This window comes from Phyllostomus hastatus, unplaced genomic scaffold (assembly GCF_019186645.2).
Source record: "Phyllostomus hastatus isolate PE091 unplaced genomic scaffold, TTU_PhHast_1.1 phas_scaffold_385, whole genome shotgun sequence".
Lineage (NCBI taxonomy): Eukaryota > Metazoa > Chordata > Mammalia > Chiroptera > Phyllostomidae > Phyllostomus > Phyllostomus hastatus.
The window spans coordinates 7726144-7745905 of record NW_025334026.1 but is presented as its reverse complement, the minus strand read 5'-3'; the positions used below and the strand labels follow the sequence as shown (position 1 = coordinate 7745905).

The following is a 19762-nucleotide window of genomic DNA, read 5'->3' as shown; positions in this document are numbered from 1 at the left end:
AAATGAAGGCAGCATACGCTAAGGACCAGTGGCCCTGTTGGCTGGATGAGGCCGTTGTATGGACTCCCACAGTCCAGAACAGCAAAGCTTCTTCACCAAGGATCTTGTTCTCATTATTTTTTTATCTTTCACAGAGGGAAAATTTTATTAAACAGAATTATGACAAATAGGTTCTTTATTATTTTAAATGTTTAAAAAATTTATTAAAGAAACTCCAAGTCAAGAGGGTGCAGTAGCTAAAAAATGCTTGCTTCCTCCCACAACTACTTCAAACTTATAACTAAATTATAGAACAAGCATCACTGAGAACTACTAGAAGACTAGATGAACAGAAGTCACATATCTTAAGATATAAATATGAAGAAGCCACATCAAGACTGGTAGGAGGGGCAGAGATGTGGAACAGGCAGGTCTCACACCCACATGTGGTGGTTAAGAAACAGGAGGGATGTCAAAGATGCAATGGCCCCCCTGGGGAGCAAGGAGTCCTAACGCCAGAGTTCCCAAGCCCAGGGTTCCGGTGATGGGAAGAGAATTCCTGATAACCTCTGGCTGTGAAAAGCTGTGGATGTTGCGACTGAGTGAGACAGAGGGCTGCTGGAGACCTAGACACAGCAAGTCTTAAAGAGCCTGCGCATGGACTTAACTCACTGATGGGCCCACTTGAGCTCCAGTGCTGGGGCAGCAGCTTGAAAAGTGCCAGGGGCACACAGGGAGGAACTGAATTGACTAGCTTCTGAGCAGCTCACGCCTGGAACATAAGTGCTAGCAGACACCATTACCCCTTTGTTGAACCCCTGCCCCAGAAAGCTGGCATGCACAGCTGGGCACCCAGTCTGAGTCTCCAACAACCTTGCTAACATTGTTGGCCCACTCTGGTATTCCCAGAGACCCTGCCCTACCCAACACGAATACCTGGCCCGAAAATCTACCAATGGTTTTCCATGCACATGACCTGTCTTGGCTCATGCTAGAAACATTCTGAAAATATCTCAAAGGTCCACAAACTCCAAACAAGCAGCAACTGGCTTCAGTGTGCCCTGTACCTCTTGCTAAGCAGCCCCAAGCCCAGCACTAGTAGCTACCTGCCTTGCTTCATAGCTTAGCCTCTGCCAGGTGCCCCCAAGACCAGCACACGTGGCAATCATCTGCAAATCACTTTGTACTCCTACCACTGGCTCTGGGCCAGGGTACAGGCAGCAGCTGACCTTGACCTGCACCAGAGCCCCTACCAAGATGTCCCAGAACTAACACACCTGGTGGCCGACTTCAGGCCACACTGGAGCACCACCCAACCAGCTCCACAAACAACATACACAAAGGGCAGACTTGGCGGGCACCAGAGCCCCACTGAAGTGAGTACCATTCTGTGGGGTCAGCCCCCACACAACAGTTCCTCCACTGTAGTCACTGCTGTTCCTCACCGCAAATCAGCCTGAGGGTCAACACACCCCCTAATGATGTGCCAAAAGCAATCCTGGCTCCACTGCAACAGGAGGGCTCACACAACCCACACAAGGGACACCTCCGGAGCACCCAGCTAAGGTGACCAAAGAGACTGTGCCGCTGGGCCCCACAGGACACCTACTATACAAGACCTCTCAGCCTAGACTGGAAGACATAGCAGATCTACCTAATACACAGAAACAAACACAGGGAGGCAACCAAAATGAGGAAACAAAGAAATATGTCCCAAATCAAAGAACAGCATACAACACTAGAAACTGAACTAAACAAAATGGAGACAAGCAATCTACCAAATGCAGAGTTCAAAACACTGGTTATAAAAATGCTCCATGAACTTAGAAGAATTAATGAACTCAATGAGAACTTCAACAAAGAGATAGGAAACAAAAATGGAGATAGAATATATTTAAAAAAAAAACAGTCAGAACTGAAGAATGCAATAACTGAAATGAATAATTCATCAGAGGGCATCAGTGTGGATTAGATGAAGCCGAGGACTGAACCAGAGACCTGGCAGACAAGGAAGCAGAGCACACCCAATCAAAACAGCAAAAACAAAAAAGAATTTAAAAAATGAGTGCAGTGTAAGGGACCGCTGGCAACAACATTCACATCACAGGGGTATGAGGAAAAAAGAGAGCAAGGGATTGAAAACCTAATTGTAGAAATACTGATGGAAAACTTCCCTAATCAGGAGAAGGAAACATAGACACACAAGTCCAGGAAGCACAGAGCGTCCCAAACAAGAGGAACCCAAAGAGGCCCACACCAAGATATCATAATTAAAATGCCAAAGGTTAAAGGACAAGAGAGACTCTTAAAAGTAAAGCAGTTAATTACGTACAAGGGTGCTCCCACACACTGTCAAGCTGATTCCTCAACAGAAATCCTTCAGGCCAGAAGAGAATGGCATGAAAAATTCCAAATCATGAAAAACAAGGGCCTACAATCAAGGTTACTCCACCCAGCAAGGCTCTCACTTAGAACAAGACAGATTAAAAGCTTCCCAGACAAGAGGACACTAAAGGAGTTCGACACCACACCAGAATGACAGTAGCCCACCCTTGACCTTTACTAAGTTTTTGGTATTAATCTACCTTAAGGTGATATAATTCATACACTATAAAATTCAGCCTTTTAAAATGTGATATTTTTCCAATGGTATAGTCACATATATGCACAACCAACACCACCATATAATTCAAGAACGTTTCATCACCCCAAAAAGAAATCCCATAGCTATTAGCAGTCACTTCTCAGTCTGTTCTTCCCCCAGACTCTGGCAACCACCAATATATCTCCTATCTCTACGGATTTACCTGTTCTGGACATTTTATATAAATGGATTATACAATAGGTGGCCTTTTGTGCCTGGTTTTCACCTGGTACCATGTTTTCAAAGTTCATCTGTGTCCACTTTTTTAAAAAAGCATTTTTAATGAAGAAACTGAATAAAAAACTAGGCAGAGGAGCATGAACCTCTATAGATCCATCATCTAGCCTCTACAATGCTCAACCCATCCACACACCATGTACTGCACCTTTTTTTAATTTTAAATTGAATTCCAGCTGCTACATTGTTTCTGTATAAATATTTCCATAAGGACGTATCATCATAGCTACTCTAACACTAGCCCCCGATTTGCGTTTACCTTCTGATTTTAACGGCCTACCTCTACGAAGAACTGAATTCGCCTTTGCTAGGCATGACTGACTTAAGAGATACACCAGATTCGCATAACTATTCTGCCTAATAAAACTACTGAAGGAGAAAAATGGAAATAGAATCAGGAACCAAAATCTCAGAAAACTTTCTCCAGAGGCCAAGGTTCCAAGTGATTTAAAATTTGATAAATACTTCAATATTTCATTTCCCCTGACAGTCAGAAACACTCATATGGAGGTTGTTTACTTTTTAGTTTTCCTTTGTCATTCCGGGAAAGGACTAGAGGTTATTACAAGGGTGTTTTGCTTTTGTTTTCAGCATGCACCAATTACAATCCAGAAAGCACTTGAAGTGCCTACATGAGGACTAAATACAATGTAATTTCACACAAAAAAGAAAGTTTATGAACCCAACAGACAGAATGTACAGTTTTTTAAATGTTTGTTTTAGCAAAGGTAGCCAAAAAGCATTCACTATTCACTATTATAAGGTGAAGGGAAAATAAAGAGGGAAGAGAAGAAGAAAGCAGTAAGGGTAAGGACAGAAGAATGGGAGAAGAATGTGTATTTGAATTATCTTACCTTTTTGTGAGCAATCAGGAGGCAATTGGAATGTTCATGCTCACAAGCAATTTCATAGTCAGGGATCAGAGCCACCAATTCACGGACAAAGCGTACCACTTCCTCATGCCAGGGCACATTGGCCATGGTGAGACTGCTTGCCGAACTCTCTCCGCAGTAGGTAACACCCTGTGGAAACATCACAATAGTTAGAGACAATTACTTAAATGTCATAGAGAAAGTTTCTGAGCCAAAAAGCCTTTTGGAGGTCATCCAATCCAATCCCATCTGTATTTTAAAGTGAAGAAAGTACCACAGAGATGATAACATTTTCTTGGGAGCTAATGCAAGTCGATAGTGACAAAGACAGCACTGGGGCTCCCCGGCCGATGTTCTTTTCACTCTGTGACAACGCCGCTGCGTGGGCACCTGTGCTTGTGTCCTGTCACAGTCTCTGCTGCCTAGTCACAGGATGTGTTTGAACCAGTGACATATCTTTCCGTTTAGATTCATTTCGACACTGTAATGGATTAGCTCTCAGGGAAGTACAGTCCCCTACTATAATAATTCAGGCATAGTTGACACCCATAAAAATTCACTGAACAATCTATTCACTAGGAAAATAAATTCAGTTACCATTCTCTAGTATAGCTTAGATTTGAGGTTGGTGAAATTTCTATAAAACGCTGGATACAGATCCCATTATTATTCTTTATTCTGTAAGGATATCACTTTGTAATGTATTTTGTATATGGATCTATGCACACATAAACAGAGAATCATGCCAAACAGGAAATACTTGTGTGGATACCCATACAGACACTTAAGCACACCTACATATGCATACATGCGTCTCAACTTCACAGAAATCCTTATGCTGTGAGTTAACTTTGGTTCTGTTTTGAACTGTACTTGACAGCCCAGGCACATAAAACCCAAGTTTTATAACTAAGTTCTCTACTTGGTCGATTATATAATGATAAATAATTAATGTTCTAATAATAATGGATATCTTCACTTTGTAGGCTCTTCAGATACCCTAGAATCAAGTTATTCTAACTTTCCCAACAAATGGTTAGAATACTCTAGATATGCTACTAGTAAGGAATACTGAAATGAAAAATATACACCACTCACATACACTGTCTGTCTGTCTGTCTCATTCATTCTCTCTTTCACACACAGACCCACACAGACACACAACATACTAGAGGGGGAAGAATGACATTAAGTGAAAAACCCACAAATGAACACTGCAGAGTGACCTTGACCCTACAGATGGCAGAGCTGGGAGATGGCCAAAAACTCAGATGAGCTCTGCAAAATACTCTATTCCAGATGGCTGTTCAAAAAAGGGCTGGGATACCAAACTGAGATGACCTTTGCTGAACAACAACCTTAAGTGACCCAGCTTAGTTATGATAAACAAGAGAATCTTCTCTGTTAGTCCAATAATTTATTGAATTTGTTACACAGAGAGTCTGAGTTTTTGATTAATTAAAAAAGCAAATAATAGTTTAAAAAATCTTTTAAGAAAGCATGGCTGAAAAACTGCTAAACATATCCATATGTATTAAAAAAAAGTGACTTATTGACAGATCAAGTCGGTCATAAAAATAAACTTGACTTTGATTTGAATACTGTTCATGATGTATAAATTATATGAAGAACCATGTACGAAGCAGTTAATTCTAAGGAATTGATTTTTAATATTTAAAAGGTTAGTTCATTGAGGCAGAGGTTTTAGATAACATCTTATATTCATGACAATGGGTTTGGAAAGTATTTTAATATTTCTTATTCAGCAACAATAAATCATGAAACATTAAGGAGAGATTGGGCTTGGAAATGAAATTAAAGAATGAATGCCACAGTTCACTGTACTTTTCCATACAGTCACATGATGCTTTTTAAAAAATTTGTATTTTAATTATTTTCAACATTTTTTCTTTTGATTCTAGACAGAGGGGAAAGGAGGGAAAAAAAAGAGAGAGAGAGAGACTGATGTAGAAACATCAATCGGTTACCTCCTGCACACACCCCAAGGAGGTACCAGACCCACAACTCCAGCATGTGCCCTGACCAGGAATCAAACTGGCGACCCTTCAGTTTGCAGGATAGCGCCCCACCAACTGAGCCACAGTGGCCAGGGCTCGCACGATGCTTTATAACACTTTCCAAAGCACTTTCACGTAAAAGTTCTAACTTTCGCCAAACAAAGTCTTTTGAGGCAGGTAGTACAAGGTAACTGGCTGAGCCACCCACAGAGCCTGAGCCTTCACCATGACAGAAATGCCACGGGCAGAAACCGGCTTCAGTGAATTCGTTTGTGGAGTCACTTCCGGGAACCTCTGAGCCCTAATTACAGTTTGGTTCCTAATGCCCTCGCTCTGTGGTGCTCTCTCCTTTGCTTTGGCTGCCTTACTTCTTCCAATACTCTAGTCTCCCAATGACTTGTCCTGACTTTATTCCTGGTCACACTTAACCCTGAATTGTCTAAAAACACTTCATTTTCTCTCATGGCATGGCTATCTACCACCCGCTCATCCCACCAGCACCCCACACGCCCTCTCCATTTATCACCAGCATCAAGTTCTTCCCTCACAACTCTGAAAAAAGAACCACCTCAAGAAAACAGATGGGCATAATGTGGCAACTGAATAGCAGTCACAGACTCCAGAATCTGTAGGCTGAGGAGTAACAAGTAGACCCAAAGAAAGCTCCTACAGAACAGGACCACTTACTCAACTTGGGCTTTGGAGTGAATAGCATAACCCACACTGTTACACTGTGCCTTTCTGCTGGATCTCTCTGCTGTAGGAGATGGGGCCGTACGGTCGGTTTTTACTGGCTGCTGGAAAGTTTACCTGGGGAGTCAAGGTCTGTGGGTCTTTTGGCAGCTTGCTATTCTAATTAAACTGACCGGGTGTCTAAAGATTCCTGATACTGTTTTTGTTCCCTATTGTCAACATAAGAAACACTCAAATGTAGAGAATTTCTGTGAGTTTGTTTCAGCCAAACTGACAGTTGGCAATTGCCAGGAAGCAAAACCTCAACAAGTTGAGAAAATGCTCTGGAGAATAGCAGTTTAGCACCTTATTTTATACATTACAATCAAAAGCGGAGGCATAAGAGGGTTACATAAAATCCACTGGCAATAGATTAGGGAGGCGTGAGGAAGCAAAGCAGGGAAACCTCTGGGATTGGATAAAAAGTAAAACAGACACTAACTTTTACATAGGTGGGTACAGGATAGTTCACAGTCAACAATTAACATGATAACAATAACAATGAGGGATCCGTGGAAACCTCTGGTGCAGGGCCTGTGCTTTGAAAGGTCTGGAGGAAAAAGGAAAGTGGATATTCTATTCTAAAGGTGTGTTATCATAGATGGAAAAAGACAACAGACAGGCTCAGTTAAGGTAAAGACTGACCTTTGTTAGGGAAAAATACCAGCCTAGGACATAACCAACTACCATGATCTGCTTTTAGTTAGAAAGTTTTCATTTCAAACCATCCCATGGTTACTTCAGGTCCCTGAGTTTGTAAAGCCACCACACAGGCCTCCCCCTGAGTTTCTCAGGTTTAGTATGTGGCCCCTTTTCTTCCACACTACAGTCTGAGGAGAAAAGAAATGTCTTTATGATATTTTGCAGCAATACACATCACACATGTCATTCGTATATCCTGAATATGCTTCAATAGCTCCCCCGACAGACTACAGCCCGAGCTTCTCAACGCGGCTTCAAGGTCTTATTGGACCGTCCCTCTCCGCACCCAGTCTTCACCTGGCCAAATTCCCCATCATCTCTTCAATCTCCAGTCAGGAACCCCAACCACATGTGACCTTGACATCATCACACCTTGGCATATCCTTTACCAGAATACTGGAATATTAAGTCTAAATTCTGAGCCTATTCCTCTCGGTACCCCCAAACAATCTATGCCAAATGACCTAAAGATCCAGTGAAAGATTCTTCTAAATGATAATAAACCCCAGAATTCTTTTTGACCTAATGTAAAATTTATCCACATTACTCAAAATTTTTCTAGTCCTTAACAATCATGAACCAACTGACCAACACTAGTAGAACCAATTGACCAACACATACATGAACAGCGGGCTCTATTCCTTACCTTTGTGTGCAGAAGGAGTGAGGCTGTGCTAAAAATGGTTTTGCAAGATGCATCCTGCAAGGACTGAGCTCTGCAGACTGTTGCAGTGCTACAGGTAAGAGAGTTTTAAATCATAAATCACTGGACAACAAATAATTACGGAACACTTACGATTCTCAAGGTGCAATGCTAGCAGAGAATACAAAGGCAGTGTTTCATTTATAAGTAGACTGTATTGTGAAAGTTTTTCAATGAGACAGATGCTTGTGACATGAAACACATTTTCACAAACAAGCAAGCCAATAATGATAGTTAAAATTCTCAGGTTAGCAAATAAAGGCCTATTTAAGCCTAATGAAGCTAAAATATAAGTTAATTTACAGGGAATATAACAGAAAAAAATATTTTACAAGATTAGCAAGGAAGAAAAGAGGAAATCAATATAATAAATAGCTTCTATTGATTTAAATAAATGTGCTTAATGGAAAGTGAGTTAAACATTTACAGAATCCAGACATACCCATATCTCCACTGATTTCTCAAAACAAAGCTATGAAATTTCTATTATTATTCTAATTTTCATCTTGAGGAAGTTTACGCCCGAGGAAGATAGTAGCTAGTCCACTCAGCTCCTTCCAGACCCTTCAGAAATGTATCAAAGCTGTGTTCTTCCACCTTCCCCATGTGAGAAACCAGTGTGTGCAGACTGTGAGAGACTCCCGCACCCCGACACACTCACACGTCCAGGAAATAGAGAGAAAGGATAGGAACGATATTGTGTTTGCTTCTGCAGAGAGCCCCAGGCGTACCAATACTGGGGTGGCCTGGGGTCCGATAGTACTATCAATTTCACATCTTCAGAGCCTTTATGTGACCATGAGGTACTATTAAATTTTAATGCCAACCCTTTTGAGGGACAGGTCCTGGAAGACTTTTTCTTTCCACCAACAGTATAGGTAAGGCATAAGTCTCCAAGTGCCATTCTGTGTCAGTGGGTAAATTCTGTCCTAATTCAGCCTTTCGCTGAAGTTAAAAGGGACTCGTCTTTCGTCCTTTAAACCTCAGTCCTGTCTCTGCCAGAGCTATGGAGTACCACCAAGGAGGTCTCTCTTCTTCTACCCCTAAGGAATCCCCTTAGAGACCTGACTGCGTTCTCAGATGGGCTATGTTCTCTGAAGTGCGTTTCTCATAACATATTTACTTCTGTGTTTGGTTTTGGAGGACTTTGAGGTTATCTTAGCCTGCCATATTACTAGACTCCACAAATGTTTTCGGGGGGGGGGGGGTTAAAACTCTGTTTTAGAAAATTTTAACTTTAACTAATAAAACAATAGCTCGCCTTTTCAGACATTAAATAGTTTAACCTAACTGAACAGGAAAGTATGCCTTCTCCATTTACTGATTTCATTTCAGTCACCTAAACTATGAAAGCAATATATGCTCACTAAAATATCACAACACAGGGGTATAAAAATTAAGCCTTTCCTTCCCCTTGGATCAAATAGAACACTGTTAACAGTCTAGTATATGTCCTTCCATACTTCTCTTATATAAATAGATCTCAACATACAAAAAGTATAATCAAATAATAAATATTATTTTGTAACCTGACCTGAATAGCATACTATATTCAGTGAACATCCCTTTTCCTACTTCAGTTTGAAAGGAAGACGCCCATTAACCCGTCAGACAAATGAGAGCTGGATTTCACAGCGCGACCCAATGCGCAGCGGCCCCAGCGCGTCGGAGGGTGACACTGCACGTCCCCTGCATGAGACACACTGATCGTCACCATGTTTTCCCCGGTACAACACAAACTGTTATCTACTACATATTCTATCATTTAAATAAGACATTTTACAATTATCATTAGATTATACATTTCTCCAAGAATTTTCAAATGAAATCTCTCAGTGTAATTCTCTTACTTTTGTAGACTTTGCCTTATTCCATAAGACATCCATTTGCCAAATGGTATGTCTATATTAAATTTTCATCTGCTTGCTTTGATGAGGCCTGGCACATGGAGCAAGCTCAGAATATTTGTTGAATGCAGGGATAAAATAGCAAAATAGAAATACTGTTTGAAAGAAACTATGTTATTATAATGTCTCAGGCACAGACAGAAGGTTTTATATATTTCCTAGTTATGTTCATAATTTGCCCAACGAAAAAATAATCATCAAAGAATTACACTGTTGCCCTGACTGATGTGGCTCGGTTGGTTGGGCATCATCCAACAAGGCGAAAGCTCCTTGATTTGATTCTGAGTCAGGGCACACGCCTGGGTTGCAGGTATGGTCCCCAGTTGGGGTACATACAAGAGGCAGTCAATTGACGTTTTTTTCTAGCACTGATTGATATTTCTCTCCCTCTCTCTCCCCCTCCCTTCCCGTTTCTCTAAAAACAAATAAATAAAGCGGTACCTCAGTACTCATCGTTAATTCAGTCCAGAACTCGTGACGAGTACCAAACGATGAAGCATTTTCTCCTGCAGGGCACATCATGACTCATACAAGTTCTAACAGGTGTGGCAAGTCCTGAGCAAGCACAGAGTGCTGAAACATTTTTTTCTCGTCAAAATGTGATGTGTACAGGGTTTGACGAGTTCTGAAGCCAATGTGTGCCAAGGTATGACTGTAAAATCTTTTTTTAGAGATTTTATTTATTTTTACAGAGAGGGAAAGGTAGAGAGAAAAAAAGGGAGAGAAACACTGACGTGTGAGTGAAACATCAATCGTCTGCCTCTCATATGCCTCCAACCAGGGACCTGGCCCACAACCCAGGCATGTGTCCTGACCAGGAATCGAACCGGCGACCTCTCATTAGCAGGCGGGCATTCAGCCTACTGAGCCACACCAGCCAGGGCTAAAAACTTTTTTTTTTTTTTTTTTAAAGAATTACACTGTTTACACAGTAGCCATCTTTCTTTAAGAAATAAATTGGTTGATTCTTTTCAGATTATAAAATATCTCGTTCATTATAGAATACATGAAAGAAAATAAAAGAAGGAAAATGAAAATAGACGGCCATGTTATCCAGCCAAACTGCTTTATAACAGAGGTTTTACTGCAACATAATTTGAGACAGCACTCTTTAATAGCTAAATCATAAATTAAAACACCATTAATCTCATATGTTGGAAAGGTTCACTTAAGCCAACATATATATTTCAGATGTAGTTTGTATCTTTGCTTCATTAAAGAGCAATTTCCAAGAAAAGAGTGACTTTGACCTGACTACAGATAAAATGCCACACACTCAGACAGTGGTACTTCTTCCACCTGTTCCCACTTCCCAACCCTCTAGAGCACAGTAAGACAGAAAGCTGAACTTACTAAAAGAGAGCTGTAAAACTCTGAAATATCCTGTGATTCAATACAGAGTATATTCAACTTCATAAATATTAGCTGAAAAGTGGAGCTTTCAGAGATGGGGTGAATTTCCTGGTCACTTTCTCTCATCTGGTGGATTCTTAGTTGCCCGAGAAAGCCATATGCCTCCTGCCACTCCACAGCTTTAACTACCATCTCATGCTGATGACTCCCAAATCATTATTGCCAACTGTCTTATTGCTGACCTCCACACTTACATAGCCATTGCCTGTTTGAGCCTATATCTGGATATTTAAAAAATACCTCAAATTTAATGAGGCCAACATAGAATGTGTGAAATTACTTCCTAGACTTAACTTCCCTCCCGCGCTGATCTTGCCATCTCAGTAAACTGTTCCACATCCAACAACTGTTTAAGCCAAGTATCTGGTGCCATTCTTGATTCCCTTTGTTCTGTCACTCCCTGCATATCATCTAGCAATAAGTTCTGTTGGCTCTATTTCCAAAACTTATCCCAAATGCAGCACTCTTCTCCAACCATATTACCAATGACCTTCCCCAAACCGTCACCTCTCTTGCTTGGATTAAGCAATGGCTTTGTAACTGGTCTGCCTACTTCTACTATCACCCTCCATAGTCTACTCATGCCAGCAGCAAGGTGATGTTTTAAAATCATACATCAGACCACATCACTCTCCAGCTTAAAACCTTTAGAAGTATACTTGGTATACAGAAAAGCTTACCATGGAAGTCAGTATAAAATCCAATTCTCTTATCCTTGCTTGGAAGGCCTAACAAAAGCTGGCACCAGCCCACCTCTCTGTTACATCTTCTCTCACTGCCAACTCTGTGCACTATCTGTGCCATCTGCCAGAATGCTCTGACCTCGAGCCTTTGCATATTATCTTCTTAGTATTTCGGTATCAGTGCTGAGAAAGTTATCTTCTCAGAAAAGCCTTCTAGCTTATGAAATTCAGAAGAGCCAAACATAATATCTAGCAAAACAATACATGAACTTACCCTTGATACATCAATCAACTTACAGGAATCCATCCCAAAGAAACACTGGCAAAAACACGACACAGACAACCAGACATTATGAGCCTTTTGCTGGTAATATACAATACCACCATGGAATAATCTTGAAATGCAAACACGCACACACACAAATAAATCTGATTAATCTTCTCTTGATTTAAGTACCAATCCACAGGGAATATAGAAAGCAGAGCAAAACGCAATCAGCAGAATCTGAAATATAAATATGAGGAACTAGCCAGGATAAATAATCATTTTCTTCAACAAAATAAATTACAAGGAGGCAGAAACATGAAAGAGGAATTAGATTTTTAAAAAATTTAAGAGAAAAATAATCTAATTACAATGAATGGCTCTTATTTAGATCCAGATTCAAAAATACTATTGAAATAGCTGGGACAGTTTGAAACCTTGTATGTTCCAATACTTAAAAATTACTGTTCAAATTGTTTAGTTATGAGAATAGAATTCTAAATAAGTGTTTTAAAATGAGTATATATCTTTAATTGTATATCTCTAATAGTTATATATTTAAACAGTTATGGATCAATGATATAATTTAGGGGTTTGCTTCAAAATAATACATTTTGGGGTTTTACTTCAAAATAGTAAAAGCAAGAAAATAGGTAGAGCTATAGCTGAAACATGAGTTGGTAATTTCTGAAGCTAGGTGATGGATGAATGGGGTCCATTAGGCAGTATCTCCATTTCTTATATATTTGAAGTTTTCCATAATAAAAATTTATTTAAAAACCAATTACTCACTATAACATTTTTACTTCTTAGCATATTAATATTACTACAGTTAATGCTTAAATAGCAAAGGTCCACTTACAGGTAATTTTTTTTCAACAAATACTGTAAGTGATTTTCTCATAATAAAATTTTCTTTCCTTCAGCTTCCTTTATTGTAAGAGTACAGTATATGATACATATAACACTCAAAACATATGTTAATTAACTGATTATGTTATTGGGAAGGCCCTGGTCATAGTAGGCTATTAGCAGTTAAGCTTTTGGGGAATCAAAAGTTATACACAAAATTTCAAGTGTGCTCTTAACTCCCCATCATTCAAGAGTCAACTGTACATAGTTTTTGATCATTCAGTTTGTGTTGACTGTCCACCTCTCACTGAAATATCATTAGCTTTGTAAGAACAAATGCTTGGCCTTTACCGCTACTATTCCCAATGACTACCAGAGTCCCAGATTCTTGATTAATATTTCTGAATGAATAAATAAAACATCTGGAATCTCCTGTAGAAGTTTAAAGATTTTTTAACTCTAGGATGGTCAACAAAGCATCACAGGGAAGTAAGTGCACAGCAGTGGCCAGCAGGGACTTACCTTCACTTCGATGAAGTCAGGACTCCCTAGAGACACCAGCTCGGCATAGGCTTGGAGCTCATCCACATTCCAGGCTTTAACGAGAGTCAGCCTGTAGACAGTACGCTGTTGCTAAAACAAAGGAAAAGTCAACGTTGTTTTCATCTTGGTAGAAGTTACACCCAGGAAGACTTTCACATTTCTTCAACCCACAGAGAACCCAGGTAATGTGAAAGACAGCATGAACCTCTACAAATTCAAGTTATATTTTGTAGAAATATGAAAGAACTGTAAACAAAGTAATAAGAATCTCATAAGCCTTTTAAAAACAAAGAAAATGGCATATTTCTTTTCTTTCACTCACAATAACTAACACTCTTAGGTATCCAAAAGTTCCTTGCCAAATACACATTGAGTAAGATTTAGTAAAAAATGGTTAAGTTGACCAAATAGTTTTAGACTGTCAAAAATTAATTCAAATTGCCCTGGCTGGTGTGGTTCAGTGGCTTAAGTGCCAGACTGGCAACCAAAGGGTCGCTGGCTCAATTCCCAGTCTAGGGCTCATGCCTGGGTTGCAGGCTAGGCCCCCCGCTGGGGGAGCTCGAGAGGCAAGCACACATTGATCTCCCTCTCTCCTCCCTCCCTTCCCCTCTCTGAAAATAAATAAAATTTAAAAAAATTACTTTAAATAACCTTCAGGCTTTCAGTTACTAATCACTCATATTTCTGATAAGAATTTATAATTATTCTTGACTTCTTTCCTATGTTCTCATTATTTAATGATCTCTTGTTGGCGAAACAGGCACATTCCTGAACTGCCAGTGTTGCCATTTGGTACCACAAAACCCAGAGAGGTGCTGGTTTTCTGAAAAGCAATTAGACAACAGTCATCAAAGTCTTTTAAAAGTTTATAGCCCTTGACTATGTAGCTCCTTTCCAGAACTCAAGACAAATTAAAAGTTCAGAGACTTACCATATTTTGCCATGTATAATGCACAGCCACATTTTTGGCCCAAACTTTCAGGAAAAAATCTTTCGTTTTAATTTTTTAATTCAATTTTTATTTATATTTACAAACAAAACTGATTATCATATTCCAGGGTATTATTTTGCATACAGATATTGTAACTGCTTTCTAGAGTTACACTTTTGACACTTTTAAGCATAAATAAAAGAATTAAAAACATTTATATATATATATATGGAATTGGTACTACCCATGTATAATGTGCATCCTTATTTTACTCTCAAAAATTTGGGTGAAAAAAATGTGTATCATACAGGACAGAATACAGTTTTTAAACATCTCAGAACAACATTACTAAAGATAGTTTAAAATCTAAAGCAACGGTGGGGCCAGAACATGTGATTTGCCTATAACCAATGGAACATGGCAAAGGTGATGAGATGCACGTAGTTATGTGTCCATGATTACATCCATTCATCTGCAGCAAAGCACCCGGCAACACCCCTGCTGCTAAACCTCAAACCATGTTTTAAGTAGCAAGGCTCAAAACACCCTAGAGAAAAACAAAGTAAGGTAAGAGAGGGACAAAGTGATACCGACTCCCTACTTTTGTTTATGTTTGAAGATTTCCATAATTAGTAAAAAACAAACAAACAAACTTGACACTGTTAATGAAAAAAAAAACACAAGAGATATTTAATGAATAGTATTAAGCAGGCATACCAGAAAATGTACTCAAAACTTATTTTTAGTCATATACATGCGTGACAAAACAGAAACCATCCAGATTCCCTTACGTAGCTAGAAATCACCCAATGCCAAAACCTGACAAAAACAGCAGAGAACTACAGACCAATCTCACTTGTACTTATATATACCAAAATCTCATAGAAATTTTAGCAAATAAAATTCAACATGTTAAAAATTCTAGGAATACAAAGATGATTCAGTATTAGGCTATATATTAATACAACTCACTACATTAATAGTTCAACACAGAAAAGCCATGTGACCATCTGCATAGATACACAAAGACATTTGATACAGTTTAAAAGCCATCCCTAATTTATGTTAGGGATGTTTTTTAATTTTGAAAACAAAACAGAATAAATATATCAAAATCCATTTGGTAAACTCAATAATTAAAAAGCACATCCTTAACATAAAGAAAATACTCTCCAGTCAAAGGTCAATGTTTCTTAGTGGTTTGAAAAATAGAGGCATTTCCATTTAGATTAAAAGAACAATGTCCACGCTATTACTTTTATAAACACTTCTCTGAAAGTTAAAATCAAAACAAGAACAAGAATTACTGAATAGTATACAAAAAATAATTACTTGTAAGTGATATAGCTGGCTTTCTGGAAACCTAGGAAAATTAACTAAAAATTAGAGTAAAGAGCTCTGGCTGGTGTGGCTCAGTGGACTGAGTGCTGGCCTGGGAACCAGAGGGTCACTGGTTCAATTTCCAGTCAGGGCACGTGTTACAGGCCAGGTCCCCAGTAGGGGGCATGAAAGCAACTACACATTGATGTTTCTCTCCCTCTCTCCCTCACTTCCCCCCTCTAAATATAAATAAAATCTTTAAAAACTAAAAATAGATAAATAAAAATTAGATTAAGCAAAAGTAGCCAGTTACCAAATTAAAAAAAAAAAAAAAAAAAAACAGCAGCTTTTCTGGCATACAGTAGTGGGGCAAATGTGGACTCTGGGGCCAAGATGAGCCCCCGACCATGAGCTGGCTATCTTTAATCCCTGTTCTCAGTTCCTACCTTTGGAAAATGAGGGTTTTACACAGGATTCAAAGTCTTAATCCATGTAGCACTTAGAACCACGCCTGGCAGCAGTTAGTCCTACCGAGTGTCAGATTCTATATGCCATTATAGGCAACATACATACTACATGTACAATTAAAAAATACAAAGCAAATTCTACATACAACTGTAAAATATATGTATAAATACCTATAAAAAGATTAATTTATGAAGTAATATGGACAGTGAATAAAATAAATTTTTCTGAGACCCTAAGAAAAACGCACCTACATGGAAAGCCACAATGGATTTATAAATATAATGTAATTCCAAGAGAACCTTAAAATTCCTTTGATCAAATAAACTGGCAAGGACATCAACAATAATAACAACAGCAGGAGTTAGCAATGAGTCAGACTTACTATGTGCCAGCTGTTGTTTTCAGTGCTTAATATCTTAGCAAAAATTCCAATAGTTATCTCATCTTCACAATAATTCTTACAAAACATGTTTATTATGTTGAAATTATATATATGAACTTCAGGCTTAGAGCTGTTAAATATATTTCCCAATTTACCCAGCTGGAAAGCAACAAAGCTGAGATATGAAACATCAAGTGATATGAATCCAGGGCAGACTCTCTTAGTTTGATAAACATCTTACATAGTGAAATAAAACATACAAAGAGAAATGTACTTAAAACACGAATGTACAGCTCAAAATATTACCACAAAGAAAATGCCCATGGCTCAGTCACTATGTACTCCATTTGCAACTAATATACCGGGGGGAGAACAAAAAACATCAGCATTTATTTATAAAAAATTGTGTATTTATTCTTACATTTAAACTTCAGTCACTTTCAAAGTACCCTCCTGGGCTACCCTCCATTTCATGCAATACACCTAACAAGACATTTTTTCTACTGCTCAAAACAATTTTTGAACTCTTGGATTTTGATGCCTTTTAGTGCTTCTGCTGTTTTTTGTTTCAGCTCTTCCACATCGGCAAAATGGTCCACTTTCAGGACTTTTTTCATCCAGGGCAATAACAACAAAAAATGACACTCGGGGAGAGATTGGGTGAATAGGCAGGGTGGGTCACGGGGATCATCCTGTTTTGGGTCAGAAACTGCTGAACACTCAATAAAGTGTGGGCAGGTGTGCTCGTAAATCACCCATCATAAAATGCGCGCAGGCATTGAAAGAGTCTTCAAACAAACTTCACTGAGGCTGAATGCAGCCTCTCATAACGAGCCAGCTGGTACCCTGATACAGATGAGTTCCTAGAACACTCACCTAGTGGGGGAAAACTACTACAAGGGACAGCCACCCAAAGGATAATTCCGATTTGAGGGGAGGTCCCTCCTTATATTAATACCCTGATTTTAACATTATAGTTCAGATTTTTATCTATGTTTGAAATTTATATAAATGAAACTATACATTCTTTTACATCTCCTGTTATTCAATGTTGTATAGTCTTGATGTATACATATGGCCCATATATGCAGCATAGAATATATGCAGCATAGAATATATACACATTCAACTTTAGCAGATATTGGAAAATAAAGGAAGAAGTAAAGGCTATACAAAGTGAAATAAGGAGACATATACAGGGAACCAACAATGAAGGGAAGTAAACCAGAACTCAAAGCAATCATTTGGAACAAAAGGAAGAAATAAACATTCAACTGGAACAGAATGAAAAAAAAAAGAAATCAAAAACATGAGGAGAGGCTTAGGAACCTCTAGGACTTTACACATTCCAGCATCTCAATCATAGGTGTGCCAGAAGAAAAAAGGAAGAGCAAGAAATTAAAAAGTTATTTGAACAAATGATAAAGGAAAACTTTCCCAATCTGGCAAAGGAAATAGACTTCCAAGAAGTCCAGGAAGCCCAGAGAGTCCCAAAAACGTTGAACCCAAGGAAGTTACCCAAGATTAAAGAGAAGGAGAGAGCCTTAAAAACAACAAGAGGAAAGGAGACAGTAACCTACAAAGGAGTTTCCATAAGACTATCAGCTCATTTCTCAAAAGAAACCTTATAGGCAAGAAGGAGCTAGAAAGAAGTATTCAAAGTCATGAAAGCCAAGGATCTACATCCAAGATTACTCTATCCAGCAAAGCTATCATTTAGAATGGAAGGGCAGATAAAGTGCTTCCCAGATAAGGTCAAGTTAAAGGAGTTCATTGTCACCAAGCCCTTATAGTAAATGTCAAAGGAACTCATCTAAGAAAAGGAAGAAGGTCAAAACTGTGAACAGTAAAATGACAACAAACTCACAACTATCAACAACTGAAACTAAAAAACAAAAACAAACTAAGCAAACAACTAGAACAGAACAGAATCACAGAAATGGAGATCACATGGTGGGTTATCAGTGGGGACAGGGAGGAAAAAAAATGGAGGAAAAGGTACAGGGAATAAGAAGCATAAATGGTAGATACAAAATAGACAGGGGGCGGGGTTAAGAATAGTGTAGGAAATGGAGAAGCCAAAGAACTTATATCTATGACCCATGGATATGAATTAAAGAGTGGGAATGCTGGAGGGAGGGGCGTGAAGAGCAGAAGTAGATAAAGGGGGAAAAAATGAGACAACTGTAATAGCAAAATCAATAAAATATACTTAAAAACTAAATTTTGCAAAAAAAGAAATATGGTGCAAATAAAAGAACAAAACAAACTTCCAGAAAAAAAAACTAAACAAAATGGAGATAAGCAATCTATCAGATGCAGAGTTTGAAACACTGGTTATTAGATGCTCAAGGACTCATTGGGTGCTTCAACAACATAAGACCTAGGCAGAAATGAAAATTACAGTAAGAGAAATAAAGAATAATTAACAGAGAACAAACAGTGGAGGTGATGAAGCCAAAAATCAAATCAATGACTTGGAACATAAGGAAGAAAAAAAACATTCAATGAGAACAGCAAGAAGAAAAAAATTCCAAAAAAGACAAGGACAGGCTAAGGATCCTCTGGGACATCTTCAAACCTACCAACATTTGAATATCAGGGATGCCAGAAGGAGAAGACAAAGATGAAGAAATTGAAATCTTATCTGAAAAAATAGTGAAAGAAAACTTCCCTAATTTGGCAAAGTAAATAGACATACAAGCCAGGAAGTACAGAGAGTCTCAAACAAATTGGACCCAAAAAGGACCACACCAAGACATATCATAATTAAAAGGCCAAAAGTTAAAGATAAAGACAGTATCTTAAAAGCAGCAAGAGAAAAAGAGACAGTTACCTACAAAGGAGTTCCCATAAGACTATCAGCTGATTTCTCAAGAGAAACTTTGCAGGCTAAAAGAGACTGGCAATGAATATTCAAAGTGATGAAAAGCAGGGACCTATTACCTAGATTACTCTATCCAGCAAAACTATCATTTAGAATGGAAAGGCAGCTAAAGTGCTTCCTAGACAAGGTGAAGCTAAAGGAGTTCATCATCACCAAGCCATTACTACATGAAAGGTTAAAGGGACTTATCTAAGAAAAAGAAGATCAAAACTATGAACATTAAA

At 38.7% G+C, this 19762-nt stretch overlaps 1 protein-coding gene across 1 annotated transcript in view; it reads right to left on the bottom strand.

Moving 5' to 3' along the window:
- LOC123806514 (S-adenosyl-L-methionine-dependent tRNA 4-demethylwyosine synthase TYW1) overlaps positions 1 to 19762 on the bottom strand; it is a 181116-nt gene that overhangs the window by 14281 nt on the left and 147073 nt on the right. The window contains exons 14-15 of the mRNA XM_045819700.1: positions 13530 to 13640; positions 3715 to 3882 (exon numbers count right to left, since the gene is read on the bottom strand). Of these exons, the coding sequence (XP_045675656.1) occupies positions 3715 to 3882; positions 13530 to 13640 (279 nt within the window). The remainder of the gene's footprint in view (positions 1 to 3714; positions 3883 to 13529; positions 13641 to 19762) is intronic.